Genomic DNA, 26,559 nt, shown 5'->3' with positions numbered 1-26,559 from the left:
TATAAAATAATATATGAAATAAAACTTGAAGTTGTTATTTTTTTAAAAAAATATTTTTAAAGTGATTTTAATTTTTTATACTATTTGAATGTTTAATATTGAATTACATAAAAAATCATTAAAAAAACACATTTATATAATGCTCTAAAAAAATGTTTTGTTTTTATTATATATCATATATTTTTTAGTTAATTTTTCTAATTAAAATAAAATCATATACAGTATATGCTCGTACAATGCAACAAAAATATTTTATTTTAAATTTTTATTATTATATTATTATTTTAAGTTTATGTCTATTAAAAAAAATTTTTTATATAGCCATTAAAATATAATACATTAACAATGGATTATAGCATACAATAACATAACAATATAAGCTTATTATAATTTTTTTTTATTTATTAAGCGGTAGTGACGGTTAGATTACATGTATTATTTAGTAATAGTAGTAACTATTTATTTTTCATGCTCCAGGCGCTCGGATTCGGCCAGCAAAAAGTTTTCGTGAGCCATCAACAACTGTTCAACCAGTAGTACCTGTTCACGGGGTACATGTTTATGTTGATCCAGGGCCATCAGTTCATGCTCGAGCACCCTAACCTTTTCGATCTCCCGTTCCATAGCCTGGGTCAAATGTTTTCGACCTTTATCGTGATGACGTTTCAAATCAATCTCGGCCCGGGCAATGATAGCACGGGCACGTTTGATCAGTATCTCGGGTAACTGGGGGTCGTGATGGTGTTCCCGTTCTAGCCGTAGGCTTTCGGCAATCAGGACGTTTTCGTGGCCCAGTATACGTTGTTCCAGCTCCAGGGCCTTAATGGGGTCGACTTTTTTTGTATGTTCCATTTTCACTAGTTCCTGTTCCAGTTCCCGGAGCTTATGTATCTCCTGTTCCATAGCCTGGGTCAGGTGCTTGCGACCCGTATCGTGATGACGCTTGAGTTCCGATTCGGCAAAATGTATGACCTCACGGGCACGGGCCAGTAGTACTTCGGGCATAACCGAGTATCTGAGTATATCATCCGGGTGCAAATGAGCCAGTTTAAGCATCTCAACCAATAGGATATCTTCGCTACGTAACAGTGCTTGTTCTAGGTGCAAAAAAGCTGCCGGTTCCATACGATGATGGCGCTCGAAACGTTCGAGCTCCTGTACTAAATGTTGGACAACCTTAATCTCATGTTCCATAGCTTCTACCAATTTTTTATCGTGTCCTTTATCGTGATGATGTTTAATCTCTTGTTCGGCCCGTTTAATCAATAACTGTGCTCTCAGTATGAGTGCCTCAGGTAAGTGTAGTTCGTGATGGTGTTCCCGTTCAATACGTTGCGATTCCTCCAACAAACGGTTTTCGTGTGCAATCAACCGTAGCTCGACTTCATGCTCTTTGACCGGATCGACATGTTTCGACTGATCCATAAGCATCAGCTCTTTGACCAGTTCCCTGACTCGCTGGACCTCCCGTTCCATTTCGTGAGTCAAATGTTGGCGTCCGTGTTCGTGATGGCGGTGTAGGTCAGCCTCGGCACGTTGGATGATAGCCCGGGCCCGGGCAATGAGGAACTCCGGTAGATGATCCTCGGCATTGGCGGCTAATTGATAATAATAATAATAATAATAATTAAGTTAAAAATAACAAAATAAAATTTTTTACAAATAAATAATTAACTATGTTAATTTAATTTGTTTAAGCCCAAATAGTACAAACCTAGGATACAGGCGCCCAATGTAACCAATGTTAATAAAACTAGACGCATTTTTGTAGTAACTATATTATTATTATTATTTCCAAATAATAATAATAAAAACTATACTAGTTCAATTTGATTTAATGAAAAATTATTGATGTGTCTGATCCTTTTATATACTAATAAAATTGATGCAAAAAATTTTATTATATTGTATTTTATGTTACCATAAGTTGTAAATTGTACTTGATAATTAAATTAAAAAATTAATTATTGTCAATAATCTAGGCACTTTTGTATGTTTGTGTGTGTGTAGGTACGTATGTGTGTATATGTAGCTATGTGTGTATGTGTGTGTGTGTTTGTATGTGTGTATGTGTGTGTTTGTATGTGTGTGTGTATTTGTGTGTGTGTGTGTATATATATCTGTGTGTATATATATATATATATATATATATATATATATATATATATATATATATATATGATTATATACCGTGTGTGAATTACAAATATACTGTGTGTTTGTGTTTGTGTTAAAAGTACAAATAGCTATACAATTAATTTAACACTTGATAACAGCAACAACAAAAATTAGTAAGGTGATAATTTGTTTGCAGCTATTAAAAAATTTTTAAGTGGGGTGTCTAGGTGCATATCATAATTAATTAATTATAAAGTACGGAATATTTTATCATGTTAAAATATCAACAAAAAAAATTATTATTATTATTATTAAATCAAATGACCTAGACAGTTTATAAGTACTATAATATTGTTTATGTGATATAATACTAATTTTTATTTTAAAAATGCAATAATTTAATTATTGCTTATTTCTAGTGACAAATTATTATATATATTTTTTTAATTGAACTAGATAACTATAGAAAAATTGTCAAGTGTAAAGTTGATAATTAGTGTGATTTTTTATATATTGTTTTTATCAATAACAAAATAAAATTATAACAAATATATAATTATTATTGTTATTTGATAAACTGTACCTGCTTATTGTTTTCTACTACTAATAATAATTATTATACTAAAAAATATCAATCATATAGTACATATAGACTTATATTTACTAAATAATTATTAAATTAAATATATAATGTATTTTTAATAGCAAAATATTCTAGAAAAATGCGATTAAATTTATTTCAAACTATTTTTTAAAGTCAAAATACTATTAATCTTTAAAAATTTATTTTTATTACTAAATTAACTAAATATCAAATCAAAAAGTATTTTTTTAAAAAAAATATATTAATTTAATTAAAAATATAATAATTATTGAATAAGTTAATAATGTTAAATAATTATTTGAAATAAACTATAATAATATTAATGACTATTATAAATAAACAATTAATAATATATATAATTAATTAATTTAAAAAAATAAATAAACCCAACTATTAAAAACATAGATAATTTATAGTCGAAATTATAAAACAGTAAAATTATTTATTATTTTTTAAACAATTCAAAAAAATATATTGAATATTAAGATAAAATTACAAAATATTACAGTTTACAAAATGTTACAAACTATATGAATATTTAGGATAAAAAATCATTAATGTTAATAATAATCTCTAAAAAATATTAAACATATAATTAAAAATTAAATCCAATCAAACATATGATCGACACTATCGGCAACTTGACTGACAGCACCGGTACCAGCTTTAGTTAGACCATCGACAGCACCGGTAGACATACCAACACCACTATTGATAGCACCTTTAGCCATATTAACAGATCCGTCGACTAGGTTCAAACCATCATCAACTAAATTATTTACAGCACCGGTAGCACCCGAGCTTAGACTATTAACAGTATCGGTACCAAACCTAACCGCACCGTCGATATCATTTAGTGTTTTTTGAGCCAAATCGCTAAAAAATGGTATATTAGCGGCAATACTGCCCAATAGTTCAGTACCGGCTTTAGTCATGCCTTTGACAGCACCGGTAGCTCCTCTGATACCGTCGTTGGCCAAATTCAATGCTGTATCCAAACCACTGCCCACTGCTTTGGTACCCAATTGTTCGACACCACTATCCATACCGACAGCACCGTTGATACCTTTACTGAGCATATCTGTGCCCATATGTACGGCACCGTTCAGAGCATCGGTACCCGATTTGAATAGATCGCCAAAAATACCACGTTCAGCCATTATATGTGCACTGTTTGTTACATTAGCTACCAGTGCCACCAAAAATAATACAAACAATAGTTGAGGATTCATAATATTTTTTTGATATATTTTTTATACAGTTTACTAATGAAAAATTATATGCTAGTTAACTTTTGTTAGCTTTAATCTAACTGTGCTGTCTAACTTGGGTAAATTAATTCAACTATTTATACATTTTGTTTTAACAATGGTTATTTTTTTGTGTAAATAATAATTAACAAACAGGAAATAATTAATCTAGATAATAACCAATTAATTATGATGAGTTTTAATTATTTATTAAATAATTAACCTTAAAATGTCATATATTTTTTTACATATATATATACAGTACAGTATATTTTATTTTTTAGTTAAATCTAATTCATCTGTATAATAAACATCTAGATCATTTAGTTAATTTATTTTATTTTTTTTAAAATAAATATGTTATTGTTGTTATTGACAATTGTACAACCTTGAWAAAATTTATTTAATTAAATAACGGAAATAATAAATTATATAAAAATTATTGTAATATAATGATCTCATATAAAAATTTGTTAATTATTATTATAAAAGTTTATAGATATATTTTTTATAAAAAATACTTATTATTTATTATAATGTTTAGCAAAATAATCATTTTTTTCTAATAAAAAATAAAAATAAAACATTTCAATCAAATATATTATTAATAACAATACAATTAATCAAATTACTTATTATAGACTTTATTGTATATGTATTTAAAGGCTATATTTTATGTTATTTTTTATGATTATAAATACTACTAAAATATGTTTTATTTAATTTATTATCAATACAAAATAATTTTTTTGTATAACATTTTTAAAAAATAATTGCAAAATAATTTTTATTTAATTTTTTAAACCAATTAATTTTATTTTATTTTTAAAAAATTTTTATTACTATAATAAAGTATTTTTTATAATTATGATATATCTATTTCAAATAATATATATAAATAATTAATTTATAATACTATTATTTTTATAATATATATATAAGTTTGCAAATTTATATATTTATATTTATTTAAATATTTTATTAAAATAATTGCTATATTTATTATTATAAAAATAAAATAAAAGTAGTATAAATAAAAATATAGACAATTTTTTTAAAAAAARATTTAATCATTTTATTTATAATTGTTTCAAATTTATTATTAGTATTAATAATATTATTATAACATATTAACATTATATAATAATAATATATTTATCTTTATTTAATTATTTATTTATATAATTAATTAAGTAATTAACTAAACTAATTAAACTAACTAGCTAATTAATTAATTAATTAATTAACTAGTTAGTTAGTTAGTTAGTTAGTTTTTGATAAATTATTAGCTAATTTTTTGAGTAAACTAATTATATTTTGACTAACTTTATGAAAATTATCTAGAGCATTGCTAAGCACTGGTAGATCATTTTGTTTTACTATTGGTTCAACAATTGAATCTACCTTATTGAGTAAATTGCCTAGCTTATTAATTAATTGATTTAAAACAATAGTAGCTATATTACTATCTGATATACCAAAAGGATATACAATAAAACCAATTAATGTTTCGATAGTATTTGTATTAAATAATGGTTGTAAAATTGATCTAGCTAATAAAATTAGCTTGGGCAAACTTTTCCCAATCAGCTGTTCTAGACTACCAATAATATCATCAATGTCCAATTTAGCCAAATAATCGACCAATTGATTCACCACTACAGCAGCACCGGTAGTATCTGTGGTTAGACTATCGACACTATCCGTACCAATACTGACAGCATCGGCGTCGTCGCCAGTATTCAACGGTTGTTCAGCCAAATCGTCAACCAATGGTATATTACCGCCAATACGACCCACTAGTCCAGTGCCAGTTTTAGTCAAACCATTGACAGCACCGGTAGCTCCTCTGATACCACTGTTGGCCAAATTCAATGCTGTATCCACACCACTGCCCACTGCTTTGGTAACCAATTGTTCGACACCACTACCCATACCGTCGACAGCACCGTTGATACCTTTATTCAACATATCTGTGCCCATATGTACGGCACCGTTCAGAGCATCGGTACCTGATTTGAATAGATCGCCAAAAATGCCATCACGTTCAGCTACAATATGTGCACTACTACTACTACTACTACATTTTGCACTATTAGCTACCAGTGCCACCAAAAATAATGCAAACAATAGTTGAGGATTCATAATGTTTTTATATATATATATATATAGTATATATATTCACTACAGTTTATTAATTAATATAACTATTGTTAGCTTAAATCAAACTGTACTGTCTAACTGGGTAAATTAATTCAACTATTTATACATTTTGTTTTAACAATGATTATGTTTATTTATAAATAATAATTAACAAACAGGAAATAATTAATCTAGATAATAACCAATTAGTTATGATGAGTTTTAATTATTTATTAAATAATTAACCTTAAAATGTCATATATTTTTTTACATACTGTATATAYAGTAAAGTATATTTTATTTTTTTTTAGTTAAATCTAATTAATCTGTATAATAAACATCTAGACCATTTAGTTAATTTATTTTATTTTTTTATAAATATGTAGTGCACTGTATAACTTTTAAAAAAAAATAATTTCACTATTTATACATTTTTTATCAACAATTTTAACCCATTTTTAATAATAAATTACTAACAAATGTTAAATAATTAATCATAGATAATTGATTGAGATACTATTTAAGGTAATAATGAGTTAAATATATATATATATATATATATATATATATATATATAAATTATTTAGTTTAACCTTAAAATGTCAATTATTTTTTTTTAGACAAATATGTCATATTTATTATTATTAGTATTATTTATTGTGTCTAGCATAAATTGAAATTAATTAAATTAATTTTTTTTAAATCTATAATTAATTATTAATAATATATTTTTATGAGTATTATTTGCTTTATATTAAATAGTAATAAAATAATATCAAAAAAATATAAGTAACTAACCAGTAATAACCAGTTTGGTTTAACCTTGCTAACTCCAAACTAATTAATAAATTAAACAACAAAAAAACAATTAATCTAGATAATTAATTGATTATTGGCAATTTCATATAGAAATATTATAGTATATATATATGAGCACTGTTTGAAATATTAGCTACCAGTGCCACAAAACAGATACTACAAGCCATACCTGTTTTATTTAATATTTGTAGTTATTTTTTATTGTATAAATAAAATTTTTTATAATACTATAATTATTAAAAATATAATATAAAATTTATACTAGGTATATTATAAATATATGTTAAAAAAATTTTCAGAAATCTTTCAAATATAATACAGTACTATAAAATAATTTTGAAAAAAATATAATAAAAAAGTCATTTTTATTTAATTGCTTCAAATTAATTAATTAATTATTATATATAACATTATATATGTTAAATAACTAAATAATTAATTAAAAATTTTTTATGAAATATATTTGCTTAAAAATATTATAAAATTTTATAAAATTATTACTAAATATATGTTTAAAAATTTCCATAAATTGTTTCAAATATWATACATAACTATAAAATAATTATGAAAAAATATAATCAAAAAAAAATCAAAAAGTCATTTTTATTTAATTGCTTCAAATTWATTAATTAATTAATTATTATACATAACATAAAATATTATATATATATATATTTAACTAAAAATAATTAATTAAAATTTTAAATCTATTTTTATTAATAAATCATCATCAATAATACCAATAGTGCTATCACTGGCTAGTGTGGTCAGATTGTAAACAATAATATTATCTAATCTGGGAGCAGTAGTAGTAGTAGTATTAATGAAATTTTTTGAATCAGCACCGATAGCTAAACGAATAGTATAGTTGCCAATAGTCAATGCTATATTCAAACCATTGCCTACTGCTTTGTTGGCCAATTGATGGAAACCAGTTACCAAATTTGAAGTACTGCTGACCACCTCATTGACCGTATCTGTGGCCGTATGTACGGCACCGTTCAGAGCATCGGTACCCGATTTGATTAGATTGCCCAGTAAGCCACCACGTTCAGCAACTATATGAGCACTGTTTGTTGTATTATTAGCTACCAGTGCCACCAAAATCAATGCAATCACTAGTCGAGGATTCATAATTAGTTGTTTTTCCGATTACTACTACTGATTCACTAAACAGTTAACTATTTTTTTTTTATTTTAATGTCAGTTTAATCTAACTGTAAACTGTATTAACTGTTTAAAAATTTATTTCACTATTTATACGTTTTTATTTAATAAAACAATTTTTCAATTAATTTTTTCATTATATAATTATTAACAAATGGTAATAATTAATTTCAGATAATAAATTGAAATATGAATTAAAAAAAGACAATGATCATTTAAAACTATTACAAAAATATAATTTAACCTTAAAATGTCAATTTTGTTATACAAATGCGTCATATTTTTATTTTAAGTATTAATTATTATGTCTAACAAAAAAAATTGAAATCTAATTAATTAAATTATTAAAAACTATAACAGTTTTTTTTAAAAATCATTAACTATTATTATTATTATTAGTTATTAATTATATAACTTGTATTATATACACTGTATGTGTCTGTTTTATTTGCTTTATATTGATAGTAATTAAATAAACTAAAAAAGTTAATAACATTATGTCAGATAAAACCAGTTTGTTTTAACCTTGTTGTAAATAATTAATTAAAAAAAACAAATAATTTAGATAAAAAGTTTAAAACAATTTTTTATATAAAAAGTTATTTTCAATTAAAATTACTTAATTTTTAATTATAACATAAAATATTAATATCTATAACTTTTTGAAATAGTGTATATATTTTTTATAAAAAAAATCTAATTAAACTAATTAGTTGATGAATTAAATCCAATCAAACATATGACCGACAACTTGATTGACAGCACCGGTACCAACAGCTTTATCTAGACCATCGACAACACCGGTAGACATACCGACACCACTATTGATAGCACCTTTAGCCATATTAACCGATCCGTCGACTAGGTTCAAACCATCATCAACTAAATTATTCATAGCAACGGTAGCACCTGAGCATAGACTATCAACCGTATCGGTACCAAAAACTAACTGCACTGTCGACAGCATTCAGTGTTTGTTTAGTCAAATCGCCAACAAATGTTATATTACCGGCAATACTGCCCAATAGTTCAGTACCGGCTTTAGTCAGGTCCTTTGACAGCACAGGTAGCTACTCTGATACCACCGTTGGCCAAATTCAATGCTGTATCCACACCACTGTCCACTACTTTGGTACCCAATTGTTGGACACCAGTTGCCATATATCGAGAGCACTTTTGATACATTTATTAAGCATATCTAAGGCCCATATGCACGGCACCGTCGATAGCATCGGTACCTGATTTGAATAGATCGCCAAAAATACCACGTTCAGCCATTATATGTGCACTGTTTGCGCTATTAGCTACCAGTGCCACCAAAAATAATACAAACAATAGTTGAGGATTCATAATATTTTTTTTTGATATATTTTTTATACAGTTTACTAATGAAAAATTATATGCTAGTTAACTTTTGTTACACCACTGTCCACTACTTTGGTAACCCAATTGTTCGACACCACTACCCATACCGTCGACAGCATCGTTGATACCTTTATTAAGCATATCTACGGCCCATATGTACCGGTAGTGTACCCGATTTTAAATAGATCGCCATAAATGCCACATTAAACCATTATATGAGCACTGTTTGTGCACTATTAGCTACCAGTGCCACACATAGACTGACCACCCATACAGGTGCCGCCTGTATTATACAGGAATTAAGGGTCTAATATAGGTGACAGGAAAGGGCTAACCTGTATAATAAAATATACAGTTTTAAAATATGTAAAACTAATTGATTAATAAAAGTATAAAATAACTATGAATTAAGTTTTGTTAGTAAAAAATTGCTTGTATTTTTAATATACAGTTTAAATATTTCAAATATTTTTTTTAAATATAAAAAATTTATAAATATTTGTAAAATTGTTCATGTTCAATATAAAATAATTTCAACTTTTTATATAATTATAGTATCTAAATTAAATTTATTTTATAGTATTATAAATATATACGAATATTTAGTTATTTAAGTACAGGTTAACATACAGGAATATAATATTTAATATACAGGAAAATACAGGTGAAAATAATAATTTTATACTATTATACAGGTTTACTAATAAATTGGGTGGTCAGTCTAGCCACACAACAAATAATACATTTGGATACTATTCATTAATATAATAGCTCTAAGATATTTTATATAGTTTTTTTTGAAATATAATTGTTTTGAAAATAATTTCTTAAAATTTTTATAAATATTAATTTTAAAAAAAAATATCCGTTTAAAAAATTTGTATCATCTTTTTTTCTGATTTAAAATGATACAAATAATAAGTTTAACAATAATTAATTACTAAATAAATAATATTAAAAAAAACTCTGTTAATGCTTTATTTGTATGAATTAGTTACTAATATAATTTTTGAAAAAAAATTAGTCAAAAAAAATAAGTATATTTTTCTATTTGATTCAAATTTATTATAATTACATTAAATATTATAACTAATATATATAAATATAATTAAATTAAATCTTTTTTTTATAATTATCATCATAAATAATTCTAATCTTATCTAATAATATATTAATTGATTTTTTTTTAAATTTTGTAAATCATTGTTAAATCTTGGTAGACCATGTGTTGTATTTCGAATTTTATCAATTTATTTATACTTTTTTAATAAAACAATTTTTCAATTTAAAAAAAAAATTATTACTAACAAATGTTAATAATTAATCGATAGATAATTAATTGAAATATGATTATAAGTAAATGATGGCTTTTAAGCCATTAAAAAAAATTTAGATGTTAAATGTCAATTTTTTTTAAAAAATACGTCATATTTATTATTAGTATTAATTATTATGTCTAACTAAAAATTTCTAATTTTAAATAATTAAATWGTAATAATTAATCGATAGATAATAAATTGAAACAATTATTATGACATGGATGAGTTTAATAACATTWAAAACTATTTTTCAAAAAAATAAGTTAACCTTAAAATGTCAATTWATTTTTTAAATACAAATAMGTCATAYTKATTWTTAGTATTAATTATTATGTCTATAATAAAAATTGAAATCTAATAATTWTATTAATAAAAATCATAACAGTTTTTTTTGTATTAAATCGTTAATTATTATTATTAATTATATTATACTTGTATTATATTAGATTTATATTAATAGTTATTAAACTTTTTTTTTTAAAAAAAGTTAGATAAAACCAGTTTGTTTTAACCATGTTGTAACTTAATTATTTAACTAAATACAATTAATCTAGATAATTAATTAAAAAAAARTTAAGTGATTAAGTTAAAAATAAAATTTTTGTCATATAAATAATTAATTAATTAAAACAATATTTTTTGTATATTTAAAAAAAATTGTTTTTTAGAAATTATTGTAGAATAGTTTAGTTTAATAAAATGATAAATATATTAATAAATTAATTATATTTTAAATCTATAAACATTTAATAAAAACTCTAGACTTGAATATACAAAAAAATAAATATATATAAAAATATTACGATATCATATATAACTTCATTTTTTTATTTATAAATTTATTTTTAATTACATTTATATAATTTTTAATTATAACATAAAATATTTGTTTATTTTAAAGATATTATATTATATTAATATCTATAACTTTTAACTTTAAGTGTATATATTTATTAAAAAAAATCTAATTGACTAATTAGTTGATAGATTAAATCCAATCAAACATATGATCGACACCATCGGCAACTTGACTGACAGCACCGGTACCAGCTTTAGTTAGACCATCGACAGCACCGGTATACATACCGATACCACTATTGATAGCACCTTTAGCCATATTAACCGATCCATCGACTAAGTTCAAGCCATCATCAACTAAATTATTGACAGCACCGGTAGCACCCGAGGTTAGACTATTAACAGTATCGGTAGCAAAACTAACCGCACCGTCGGCAGCATTCAGTCCTTTTTTAACCAAATCGCCAACAATTGGTATATTACCGGCAATACTGCCCAATAGTTCAGTACCGGCTTTAGTCAGGTCCTTTGACAGCACCGGTAGTTCCTCTGATACCATCGTTGGCTAAAAATTCAATGCTGTATCCACTGCCCACTACCCACTGCCCACTGATCATTAATTTGATTTTTTTACATATATTAAAAATGCAAAAAAATGTTTAAAAAAATATTGTTATTCAAATCTTTTTCTTTTTCAATTTCTTTAAATTTATTATTATAGTATTATATATATATATACTATTTATTCCAGTTTTAATAATAAAGCAAAAAAAAAATACATATCTATTTATATACAGTATATATATATTATTAATTAATTAATTAATTAATTAAAACAACAATACTAAAAAATTATAAAATCTATTGGAAAATTTTTAATAACCCATATATTAGTAATTTAAGTGATTGATTCAAATTTTCTAAAGTATTGGCAATTGTTGGTAAACTGATTTTTGAAGTTTGACCATATCCTTCGATTATTTTCGCTGTTGTTCCAATACGTTTAGCCAGGTTTTCTAGTCTATTCTTAGCAAACGATATTATTTTATCTAAACTATCTTTATAATTACCATCGACAGCACCGACATCTTTGATCAATTGTTTCAAAAGATCGCCAACAATTGGTAATTTGGCTGTAATACTATCCACTAGTTTAGTAACTGCTTGTAAACCAGAGATAACCAAATCTAAAACTAAATGTTTAACTGGAGTGATGGTAGCCAATTGTTGGACAGCAACAGCAGCAACAGTTCCCACATTTAAAACATCTGTGAGGCCTTTATTGACCAAATCGGTACCCTTTTGTACGACACCGTTGACAGCTTCGGTACCCACGTGTACGACATCCTGGACAGCATTGGGACCCGATTTGATTAGATTGCCCAGTATGCCACGTTCAACCACTATATGTTCACTACTACTGTTTGTACTATTAGCTACCAGTGCCACCAATAATAATACAGCAATCACTAGTTGAGAATTCATAATTGTTTATATGATAATTACTACTGATTCATTTATAAAGTTAACTGATTTTTTAAAATTATATGTTAGCTTAATCTAACTGTGCTCTGGATAACTGTGCAAAATTTATTCCACTATTTATACTTTTTTTTAAAAATAAAATCAATTATTCAATTTTTTTAATAAAAATATAATTACTAACGAATGTTTATAATTAATCTCAGATAATAAATTGAAATATGATTAATATAAATGATGAGTTAAAACTATTAAAAAATATAATTTAACCTTAACTTGTCAATTTATTTTAAATACAAATACGTCATATCTTTTTTAGTATTAATTATTATGTCTAACTAAAAATTTTAAATCTAATAATTAAATTAATAAAAAACAACACTTTTAAATCGTTAATTATTATTATTATTAGTTATTAATTATATAACTTGTATTATATATGTGTTTTATTTGCTTTATATTAAATAGAAATTAAATAAACTAAAAACTATAAAAAAAAGTTACTAACATTATATCAGATAGCAACTAGTTTGGTTTAACCTTGTTAACTCCAATAATTAATAAACTAAACAAAAAACAATTAATCTAGATAATTAATTAAAAAAAAATTCCAATAAGTGATCAAGTAACCAAATAATATAAATTTATTAAATAAAAAATTAATTAAAACAATATTTTAGTTTAGTATCAAGTGTATCTAAAATAGCATTTTTAAAAAATGTTTTTAATATAATAGTTTAATTAATAAAATAATAAATACATTTTTAATTACATTTACATAATTTTTAATTATAACATTTAATGATATTATACTTGTATTATTAATATCTATAACTTTTTAAAAAAAATGTATCTATTTTTTATTTAAAAAAAATCTAATTAACTAATTAGTTGATAGATTAAATCCAATCAAACATATGATCGACACTATCGGCAACTTGATTGACAGCACCGGTACCAGCTTTAGTTAGATCATCGACAGCACCGGTATACATACCGACACCACTATTGATAGCACCTTTAGCCATATTAACCGATCCATCGACTAAGTTCAAACCATCATGAATTAAATTATTTGCAGCACCGGTAGCACCCGAGGTTAGACTATTAACAGTATYGGTACCTAAACTAACTGCACCGTCGACACCATYCAGTRCTGGTTTAACCAAACCACCAACAAATGGTATATTATCGGCAATACCGCYTATTATGTCAGTACCGGCTTTAGTCATATCATTGACAGCACCGGTAGCTCCTCTGATACCATCGTTGACCAAATTCAATGCTGTATCCAMACCACTGCCCACTGCTTTGGTACCCAATTGTTCGACACTACTACCCATACCGATAGCACCGTTGATACCTTGATTAAGCATATCTGTGCCCATATGTACGGCACCGTTCAGAGCATCGGTACCCGATTTGAATAGATCGCCAAAAATTCCATGTTTTGCTAATATATGTGCACTGTTTGCACTATTAGCTACCAGTGCCACCAAAATCAATTCAATCAATAGTTGAGGATTCATAATTGTTTTTGGATTATATTAACTTTTTAGTTTAACAAGTTTAAATTATACTAGTTAACTTTTTTTTTTTTTATCTAAATCTAACTGTGCTGACTAACTGTGTAAATTTAATTTCACTATTTATACATTTTTTTTGACAATGGTTATTTTTGTAAATAATAATTAACTAACGGAAATAATTAATCTAGATAATTTATTAAATAAATAATATCAACACAATGATGTGGAAAAAACATACAACAAAAAACTAATTAACCTTAAAATGTCAATATTTTTTTTAATACATATTTGTTTATTTTTTATTATTATTATTATTTTTGCTAACTTATTATCTAAACAAAACTAGATAAATAATTAGATTAAAATATTATTAAATAAAACACTTTTATTAAGTAATTAATTAATTATTATTATTACTAAATTAATTATAAAACTTGTGTTTTTTATTTGCTTTTAGCTATACTAACTAAAAAAAGTAACTAATATTATGTTAACAAAAAAAACTTATTTTTTAAAAAAAATACATATAAACACAATAGTTTGTTTTTAACCTTGTTAACTCTAATAATTAATAAACGGAAATAATTAATCTAGATAATAAATTTATTAAAAAAAAAATCCATAAGATGTTTACAATAATTATAGTTTTTAATTATTATATTAATAAATTAATTGAAGCAATATTTTATTTAATATATAAAAAACTTGTAAAATAGTTATGTTTTTTATATTTATTGTAAAATTAATAGTTTACTAAAATAATTTTGACATTTACTAAAAAACACTTATATGAAAAAAAGTTAAATTCATAATTTTTAAAATATAATATAAATATTTATAATTATTATAATTTTATATATAATTATTTATAATAAACAATTATACATAATATTACTATTATTAGACAATTAAGAAAATAAAAAAATTAAAGTTTTAAAAAAATAAATCTAAATTATCTTTTTATCTATTTTTTTAAATATAAATTGAATAATAATTTTAATTAATAATTAAATACCTTGTTTAAATTAATTTTTATTTATTGGTTAAAATAGTAATAATATGTAAAGTTAATTTTTATTATGAATTAATAATCAATTAAAAATTTTAATATTTTGTATTAATAATACATGCTTATTTAAAACTACCCTGTTTAAATTATATTGTTTAACATATTTAGTTTTTATTATTATTATTATTATTATTAAACTATTGGTGAATAACACCGTTAACTACGGAACCGCCTATTTTTAGGCCCATTTGTACCAACTTTTTCAATACAGTATTAATTGCCGTACATTCAGCTCTATGTACCCAATGTTCCACTTTATCCACAGTTTGTACGACAGCACCGGTAGTCGAATTAGTCAAATGGTCGACAACACCGGTAGACATATCGACACCCTTATTGATCAGATCAGTGGCCATATCCAGTGATCCGTCAACTAAATTCAAACCAGTTTTAGTAGCCCTAATCATACCATTGTTGATACCGGTGCTCAGTTTATCGGCAATACCTGTACCAAAATCAACTGCACTGTCAACAGCGTGCAAACCATGTTTAGCCAAACCGCCAACAATTGGTATTCTATCGGCTATATTACCCGCTAGACCAGTACCCGCATGAGTCAGTTGTTTAACAGCACCGGTAGCCCGTTTGACGCCACTATCGACCATAGCTGTAGCCGTCACCTCCACTAAATCGCCCACTACTTTACTGCCCATATGTGCCAAACCCGAGCCCATACTGACTGTACTGTCGATGCCTTTTCCGATCATATCTGTACCCATATGTACGGCACCGTTGACAGCATTGGCACCCTTTTTGATGACATCACTGATTATGTTACGTTTGTCGACAACTTTTTGTTGTTGTTGTTGTTGTTGATGGCCACCCAGTATACGGCCGATAACATTGATGGCCACATTTGATCCCGTTTTCAATGCTTGTTTGACTGTCCATCTTTCGGCTTCACAGCCAATGTTTTCCAACTTTTCCCGGCCATTGGTCACAACACCCTTAATGGTATCGCCAATGTTGTTGAGGACATTATTGCCAATGTTGTTGGCATTAGACATACCGGTGTTGGCGGCGGCTACCAGTGCCACAAATAATGTTAATAATATCAGTTGAGATTTCATTTTAAATTATTATTATTTATTAGGTATAATAAAATAATTCAATTATAATATTATATATTTTGTTTTTATAAGTTAAAAACTAACTTTGTTATATTTTTTTTAAATGTTACACTGCTCAATTTATATATAATTTTCTAACTAATTAAAAATCGGAAACAATATATCATTTAAAAATTTCTAAAAAATGTGTAAAATGTTTACGTAATAGTTATATTAACTTAGATAATCATTAATTATAATTAATTACTTTTATGTTTACCTTTTTTTTAAAAAAAAAATATTTTGTTTTTCCCCATTAACTATTTTAACTATACTTAAAAACTATTTAATTTTAAAAACAATTTAATCAATCAATTTATTAATGATATAATTATAATCAAATATAATTATTTACTAACCACATTTAGATTTATTTAATTGTCAATTTTTTATGTGTATGTTATCAAGATAAATTATATTTATAAAATATAAAAATATGATATAAATTTACAATATTTTATAATGTGATAATTTATTATTTCCGATTTAAAAATTATATATAAATTCAGCAGTGTAACTTTTTGAAAAACATAACTAAATTAGTTTATAACTAAAAAAAACATATATAATATTATAATTGAATTATTTATTATACCTAATAAATAATAATTTAAAATGAAATCTCAACTGATATTATTAACATAATTTGTCGGGCACTGGTAGCCGCCAGCACTGGTATGTCTAGTGCCAAAAACATTGGCAATGATGTCCTCAACAACATTGGCGATACCATTAAGGGTGTTGTGGTGACCAATGGCCGGGAAAAGTTGGAAAACGTCGGGTGTGAAGCCTAGAGATGGACAGTCAAACAAGCATTGAAAACGGGATCAAATGTGGCCATCAATGTCATCGGCCGTATACTGGGTGGCCATCATCAACAACAACAACACCAACAACAAAATGTTGTCGACAAACGTAACATAATCAGTGATGTCATCAAAAAGGTTGTCAATCGTGTCAACGATGGCATACATATGGGTACAGATATGATTGAAAAAGTCGATCGACAGTACAGTCAGTATGGGCTCAGGTTTGGCACATATGGGCAATAAAGTAGTGGGCGATGTAGTGGTGGATGACACGGCTACAGCTATGGTCGATCGTGGCGTCAAACGGGCTACCGGTGCTGTTCAAACAACTGACTCACACGGGTACTGGTCTAGCGGGTAATATAGCCGATAGTCGCTACCAATTGTTGGCGGTTTCGGCTAAACATGGTTTGGATGCTGTCGACGGTGCAGTTGATTTTGGTTCAGGTATTGCCGATAAACTAAGCACTGGTATCAATTAAAATGGCATGATTAGGTCGACTAAAACAGGTTTGAATTTAGTTGACGGATCACTGGATATGGCCACAGATCTGATCAATAAAGGTATCGGTATATGTCTACCGGTGTTGTCGACCATTTGACTAATTCGACTACCGGTGCTGTCATACAAACTGTGGATAAAGTGGAACATATGATACATAGAGCCAAATGTACGGCAATTAATACTGTATTGAAAAAGTTGGTACAAATGGGCCTAAAAATAGGCGGTTCCGTAGTTAACGGTGTTATTCATCAACAGTTTAATCATTTTTAAAAAATAAATAAATATGTTAAACAATTTAAACAGGGTAGTTTTCTATAAGCATATATTATTAATATAGAATTAATTAAAAGTTTATTTTATTATTAATTTATAATCAAAAATTAACTTTACATATAAATATTATTCTAATCAATATAAAAAAATAATTTAAACAGGGTATTTAATTTTCTACTAAATAAATATTATAATTTATAATAATAAAATTAACGCTATTATAGATTTGTTTTTTGATAAAATTTAATTTTTTAAAATCATAAATTTATATTTGATATATGCTTATTATTCAAATAATTTAATAAATAAATAATTATTTTAATCATGATTAATTTATTATATGATAATTAAAACTTATTTTCAAAGTTAATTGTTTTATTTAATTTTATTTACTTCATTGAGTAATAATAGTATAAGTATTTTTTATATATATATATTAACTAAAATATTGTTTCAATTAATTTATTAATATTATTTGAAAAACTATAATTATTGTAATAATCTTATGGAAATTTTTATTTTATATATTTATTATCTAGATTAATTATTTCCGTTTATTAATTATTATGTTAGTTAACAAGGTTAAACTATTGTGATTATATATATATTTTTTTTAAAAATTAGTTTCATTTGTTAACATAATATTAGTTACTTTTTTATAGTTAATATAAAATAATGATAATAAAAAAACATACAAACATTAGGTTTATGATTAATTTAGTAGTAATAATAATAATAATTAATGACTCAATAAAACTGTTTCTATATATATATATATATATATATATATATATTTTTAATCTAATTATTTTGCTATTTTGTTTAGACAATAATTAACAAAAATAATTAAAACAATAAAAATAATAAATATTTATAAAAAATATAAATATTGACATTTTAAGGTTAATTATATATTTTTAGTTTTATGTTTTTAACTCATCAATGTGTTAATCATATTTATTTAATTTTTTATCTAGATTAATTATTTCCTTTTTTGTTAATTGATAAAAAAAATGTATAAATAGTGAAATTAATTTACCCAGTTAGGCAGCACAGTTAGATTAAGCTAACAAATAAAAAAAGTTAACTAGTATAATTTAAACTTGTTAAACTAAAAAGTTAATATAATCCAAAAACAATTATGAATCCTCAACTAGTGATTGTATTATTTTTGGTGGCACTGGTAGCTAATGTCACAAACAGTGCACATATAGTAGCAGAACGTGGCATTTTTGGCGATCTATTCAAATCAGGTACCGATGCTCTGAACGGTGCCGTACATATGGGCACAGATATGCTTAATCAGGGTATCAACGGTGCTATCGGTATGGGTAGTGGTGTCGAACAATTGGGTACCAAAGCAGTGGGCAGTGGTTTGGATACAGCATTGAATTTGGCTAACGATGGTATCAGAGGAGCTACCGGTGCTGTCAATGATATGACTAAAGCCGGTACTGAACTAATAGACAGTATTGCCGGTAATATACCATTTGTTGGCAATTTGACTAAACAAGCACTGAATGCTGTCGACGGTGCAGTTAGTTTTGGTACCGATACTGTTGGTAGTCTAAGCTCGGGTGTTACCGGTGCTGTCAATAATTTAGTTGATGATGGTTTGAACCTAGTCGACGGATCTGTTAATATGGCTAAAGGTGCTATCAATAGTGGTATCGGTATGTCTACCGGTGCTGTCGATGGTCAAACTAAAGCTGTTGGTACCGGTGCTGTCAATCAAGTTGCCGATGGTGTCGATCATATGTTTGATTGGATTTAATTCATCAACTAATTAGTTAATTAGTTATTAAAAAAAACTATTGATAAAAGCTATAGATATTAATTATAAAATATCTTTAAATATACTGTACAAACATTTTATGTTATAATAAAAAATTAATTATTATAAAAAATATTTAATACAAGTTGCTAGTTGATATACAGTAATTGTTTGATAATTTATTTTTTATAAATAAACATTTTATTAACTAATATATATAAAATAGTTTATAAATTATTATATAAAAATTACAGATAGCTTAATTAAACTATTACAGTTTATTAATAACCAATTTATCAATTAATAACATTATATAATTTTTTTAAACATTAATATAAACAATTAATATTAATTAATAATAAAATTTTTAACATAATTTTTTAGTAAAACAAAATTTTTAACAAAAAAATACAATAATAAATAAATAATAGAAAATATTACACAACATTATTGATAGAAATAAAAAAATAAAATAAAATATTTAAATACTTATGAAAATTAATAGATTTAATTAAATTAAAAAAATAAAAGTTTTTATATTAAATAATAATAATTATTGATTTTATTGATTATTATTATTATTATTTTTGTTAAAATAATTTTTCACACTATCCATAGCACCGGCAACTTTAGACTTCCCGATATCGATACCTTTGGCCACTATTTTCCTCATAACAGCCTTAACTACTTGACACTCGGATTCGTCGACCATTTTCTCCACTTTATCGACGGCCTCGCCAACCATACCGACACCTTTGTCAACCGTACCGCTTACGGCACCGGTAGCCATATGTGCGCCTTTGTTGGCCACCGAACCGGCCATATCGACAGCACTATCAGCCAGATTGCGTCCCATATCTAGCATACCGGATACAGCACCTGTAGTACCGTCGGCTAATCGATCAGCAGCACCGGTAGCCAAATCGGTGGCTCCGTTGATTGCCTGTAAACCTTGTTGGGCTAAACCGCCTACAATCGGTATATGTTGGGCAACACTGCCGGCCAGTTCCGAACCCCCTGCGACCATACCGTTCAGGGCACCAGTAGCCGTATGTACACCATTTGTGGCCAACTGGGTGCCAGCACCCAGCAGACCACTGGCCATTTCGGTACCTTGGTGTGCCATACCGGTACCCATTGAGACCGCACCCTGGATACCCTGGTCGACCATATCGGTACCGGTGTGTACAACCGTGTTTAGATTGTCGGCCATCGATTTGATATCGTTGCCCACTTGATTGGTCAGTCGACTACCCATATCGGTCATATCGGCCAACATATTGCCAAATATGTTACGTTTGACCACTTGTTGCTGTTGTTGTTCAGCTCCCAGTGCTTGACTAATATAATCGGTAATATTTTGTACCCGACTATTCATATCACCTTTAAGTTTATCCATATAGATGTCCGATCCGGTCCTAAGCAGCTGTTTCAGTGTCCATCGTTCAGCTGAACAGTCGGCTTTGTGTAACATATCTGTACCTTTCGTTAGGGCATTGTTTAGCATATCTTTTATAGACCCACCATCTATAGCGGCTACCAGTGCTACCAAACACCAAACGGCTAGTAATTGTTGTGATTTCATGTTTATCATCAACAAAATTTTTTTTAGATAATTATAACAAACTATTATATTGAGTTTAAATTAAAAAATTTAACTTTTTTTTATTATTAATATCACTAATAATACTAATAATGTATTTTAAAGTTAACATTACTCTAGTATTTATAGGTATTTGATTTGATTTTTTTTGTTGATTTTTTTATCAATGAAATATTGATGATTTTTTTTTAAATTGTAAAAAAATAATACAATTAATAATAAATAAAAAAAAATATGTATATATATATATACACACACATGTATAATGATTAACGATAATTTATCATGGTTAAATTATTTTACGTCCATGAACTAGTATTTACGTAGATGATTTTTTTTTATTGTTGATTGTTTGTTTTATTTTACTAAACTCATTAAATAAATTGTTTATATWTATATACACGTGTATAATTAATTAACTAGATTATAATTGAGACAGTACAACTAACTGTTTGCTAGTTTAGCTAGTTCAAATTATATAGTTTTCTACAAAAAATATATAATCAAACTCAATGTACCTAAAACATATTTTTACAATTAATTATACTGGTACTTTTTACTAATAATTAATTATTATTTTTTAAAAAAATATTAATATGTAATAAATATTGATTTTTATTTTTATTTTTTGGTTTTCATTGGCGCTGATTTATTTTATTAACTTTACATAATTAATAATTTGCTTAATATTACTATTTTTTTATAAAAATAAATAATCTAGATACATTTTTTTAAAATAAAAATAAATTAGTTAAAGATATAAAACATATATATAAATATTATATTATTTAAATAAAAATTTATTTTCAAATTATTGTATAACTTAATTGTTTTTATTTTATTAATGTTTTTTTTACTAATGATAATAAAATTTAAAACATGTGTTACTATTATTATTATTAGTATTATTACATCCGATGACTATTATTAATAATAATTAATTATTTTACACTATATTTTTTTAAACAAAAAATAAAACTATTAAATAATATTTGATAATTAATTTATGATAACAGGCATAATGTTTATAATGTTTAAGTGTACTTAAATTTATTTAAAAAAAATATATTATTAATAATAATAAAAATCATTTTGTAAATATTTTTTCTAATCAAAATAATAAATAAATAATAATAATAGTTTTTAAAATTTTTTTTATTAAACTATTATTATAATATTAGTCTTTATTGTAGATTTTTAAAAATAAATAATAATTTTTATTAAGTTATAATTATTGTAAAAAATATATTTTATTTATAGTTATGTAATAAAAAAAAATTATTTTGAATTATAAATATAAATATATATATATAATTATTTATACAAATAATATTTTATTTAATCTGTTACTATCATAAACTTATTAATATAATATTATATATACATAGTTGAAATGAAAAAAATATATAAATAAATAAAAAAGTAAATAATAATAATAATAATGCAAAAAAAATAATGGCATGACCTAGATAACCTAAATTATATTTATGTTAAAAATATATTAACAATATCACGTATAGAATAATATGTAGTCCATACTAATGCAACTAGGCCAATTGAAAATATTAATAGATTTTTGCTTATTATGAATACTTTTTTATAAATTCCTATAACAAAAAAAAATAAAATAAAATAATAGTTTATTTAAACAAATATTTTTATTATTATTATTAGTTATTGCTATTTTCAATAACATGATAATTAGAAAATTATAATAATAATAAATAAATAATTTATATCAAAATTATTTACTACAGTATTATACAGTATTAACACATATACAGTATTATTATACATACCTATTGTCATTGAATAATAAACTATACTATGAAGTATTGCAGGCATTATTAAGCATATAAATCTATAAACAGGTAAATAATAAAATAGTGTGGAATGTATTAATAAAATAAATTAATAATTTTTAATAAAGTTAAATATTAACTAGGTTAAACTTAAAAAAGTTTAAAATGAAATTTAAAAAACTTACGTTCCAGATAATGATCCTGATAATTCAATGACTAGATTAATATGCGGTATAAATGCCGAAAACCCAACTATAATGTAAGTATTTTTTAACAAAAAATTAATAAATTGTCATTAATAATAAATTACGTACATATAAATAAATTACGTTTATAGAAATAAATTACGTCTATAGAAATAAATAACATCTATATAAATAAATAACGTCTATAGAAATAACGTCTATAGATATAAATTACGTCTATATAAATAAATAACGTCTATAAATAAATAACGTCTATATAAATTAATAAGGTATATATAAATAAATAACGTCTATATAAATAAATTACGTCAACAACAACAACATACATGTAACAATAACTATACAACTTCTGAATAAATTGTTAAATAATTCTGTATGATTGTTGAATAGTTTTTTAGTTTTATAATGCATTTCTAACGGCGTCCACAATTGATTGACTATCAGCGATATTTGTAGCGGATGTGTAACTATACGTATAATCGAATACATTAGTCGTACACTGTTGTTTAACGTATCGCTAGGCAACGATAGTGTTAAAACACTGGCCACTTGGTCACCATATTTCAAATAACCTAATAGTCCCATAGCTACATAAATGGATATTATTAGTAGCATTGATATGTTTAGTACACCAAATAACTGAACAAAATGCTGTTTGTTTTTCATAGCCCGACAAATTGGCATGACCTAGTTTTTTGACGAAAAAAAATTTAAGTAAATATGAAATAAGTATTTAAAAAAATATATATATTTATTAACTAAAATTTAAACAAACTAAAAATATATAGATACCATTGAAATAGCACGAAACATATACATAGATATACCAATAAATTGCGGTATTTTCGGCCCAACCATACTGATGGACGTTAGGGATGGTATTGGCGGCTGAACTAAATTATAGATTATTATAGCTATCGATGCAATTTGTAATAAATGTGCGCACATGGATGCTATGCTTAATATACGTATATTTTTTATCAGATTCAACAATATAATACCAGGCAATATGATAAGCAAGTAGATTTTTGTCGACATTAATACCGATTTCCAACCGGTAATACTATATATAAACTGTGTGTACAGGTATTTTTTTTAATTAAATAAATAATATATATTTTATATTTTTTTTATATAATACAGTACTTACTGCTTCAATATTTTCGGCAATAAATAGATTATAATTGCAACATGTAAATATTTGGATAAATATTATGAAAAATGTAACACTGTATCTAGCATAATTGGCCAAACATTTTAGTTTGAATGGTCCAGTTAGAAATACTTGTTTAGTTATCTAGGTAACAACAATAGATACATTTAAATATTTTTTTTTAACAATATGCTTAATATTTAGAAAAGTATATTTATATATTTAAAAAATATATATCTAAATATCTTTTTAAAAATATTTAAAAATGTATATTTAAATATTTAAAAATGTATATTTAAATATTTAAAAATGTATATTTAAATATTTAAAAATGTATATTTAAATATTTAAAAAAGTATATTTAAATATTTAAAAAATATATATTTAATTATTATAAATATTTATTTAACTAATTAAAAATATCTATATTTAAATATTTTTAAAAATATATTTAAATATTTAAAAAATATATATTTAATTATTATAAATATTTATTTAACTAATTAAAAATATCTATATTTAAATATTTTTAAAAATATATTTAAATATTTAAAAAATATATTTAATTATTAAAAAAAGTTTATTTTATTTTTTTTTTAAAATACTATATTGTATTTTAAATTATATATTAAATAAATAAATTATTAAAAAAACTAACCTCCTCATAATTCATTGGTTCACATTGTAATTTTTGGCATATATACTCATTAGTTTCGTAGAGCATATATATGCAAACAGTGCACAGTAGGCCAATTAGGACGGTGCCCGTAATGCCCACTACATAACCTGCGTGACTATACAGATAATCTATAGTTTATGTTTTATTAAAATTTCATTTTAATAAATATATAAATATATATTTATTTTTAAAATTTAATTAAATAAATTTTTTATTTGCAAAAAATAACATTAACTATTGGCATACCTAAAGCCCAAAGGCATAGTCAATATACCGCTTACAACAAAATAATTGCAAAATACGGCAAAAGCTTGCAGTGAATTGATTTTATCACTCATTGTTTTTATATTAACAAAAAAAACAAATATAATAATTATTTTTTGGTAATTTTTATTTTTGAAAAAAAATATTCACATTAAACAAACAATTAATTTTAAAAAGAGTTGAAAAATTACTGAAACAAACATCATCTTAAATAATGTTTTATTGTTAAGAAAAAAGTTGTAAATATATATATATATATATATATATATATATATATATATTTATAAAAAAATATATAATAAATAATTTATCAATAAATTATTTTTTAACAATTTAACAATTTTTTTGTGTGTACTGTATATATATTATTATATTATTTTTACATATGCATGATGAAATTGCATATGCAAGGTTATAATATACAATAYATATATATACAGTATATCCTTATATAATAAGTTAATAACTTATATCAATATACAATATATACAGTAAATTATATATATATATATAAATTATGTATTATTAAATTTTACATAAATTTTTTTTAACATAAAATAAAATATTAATAAATTTTTATGTCTAAATGTTAATTAGATTGCAGTCTACAAATTGCAATAATTTAATTTAATAAAAAAATTTATATATATTTTTAATAAATAAATTTATATATATTTTTATAATTACTAACTATAAAAAAACATGTAGTAGTAGTAGTAT

The 26,559-nt window shown here is 24.5% G+C and overlaps 1 protein-coding gene across 1 annotated transcript; it reads right to left on the bottom strand.

Annotated features, from left to right (window-relative positions):
* Positions 1-317: 317 nt before the first annotated feature.
* Positions 318-1,854, bottom strand: LOC128953264 (cardiomyopathy-associated protein 5-like). The gene is made up of 2 exons (XM_054298741.1): positions 1,715-1,854; positions 318-1,598 (listed from the first exon to the last, which is right to left on the bottom strand). Exons 1-2 carry the CDS (start codon positions 1,761-1,763, stop codon positions 460-462), a joined length of 1,188 nt encoding a protein of 395 aa, XP_054154716.1. The 5' UTR covers positions 1,764-1,854; the 3' UTR covers positions 318-459.
* Between the last annotated feature and the right edge of the window lie 24,705 nt (positions 1,855-26,559).

Source organism: Oppia nitens, unplaced genomic scaffold (genome assembly GCF_028296485.1).
Source record: "Oppia nitens isolate AA-2021 unplaced genomic scaffold, nextdenovo-longstitch-racon4-pilon3 scaffold21_pilon_pilon_pilon, whole genome shotgun sequence".
Lineage (NCBI taxonomy): Eukaryota > Metazoa > Arthropoda > Arachnida > Sarcoptiformes > Oppiidae > Oppia > Oppia nitens.
The sequence above is the reverse complement of the archived record's forward strand: the minus strand, read 5'-3'. Positions and strand labels throughout refer to the sequence as shown.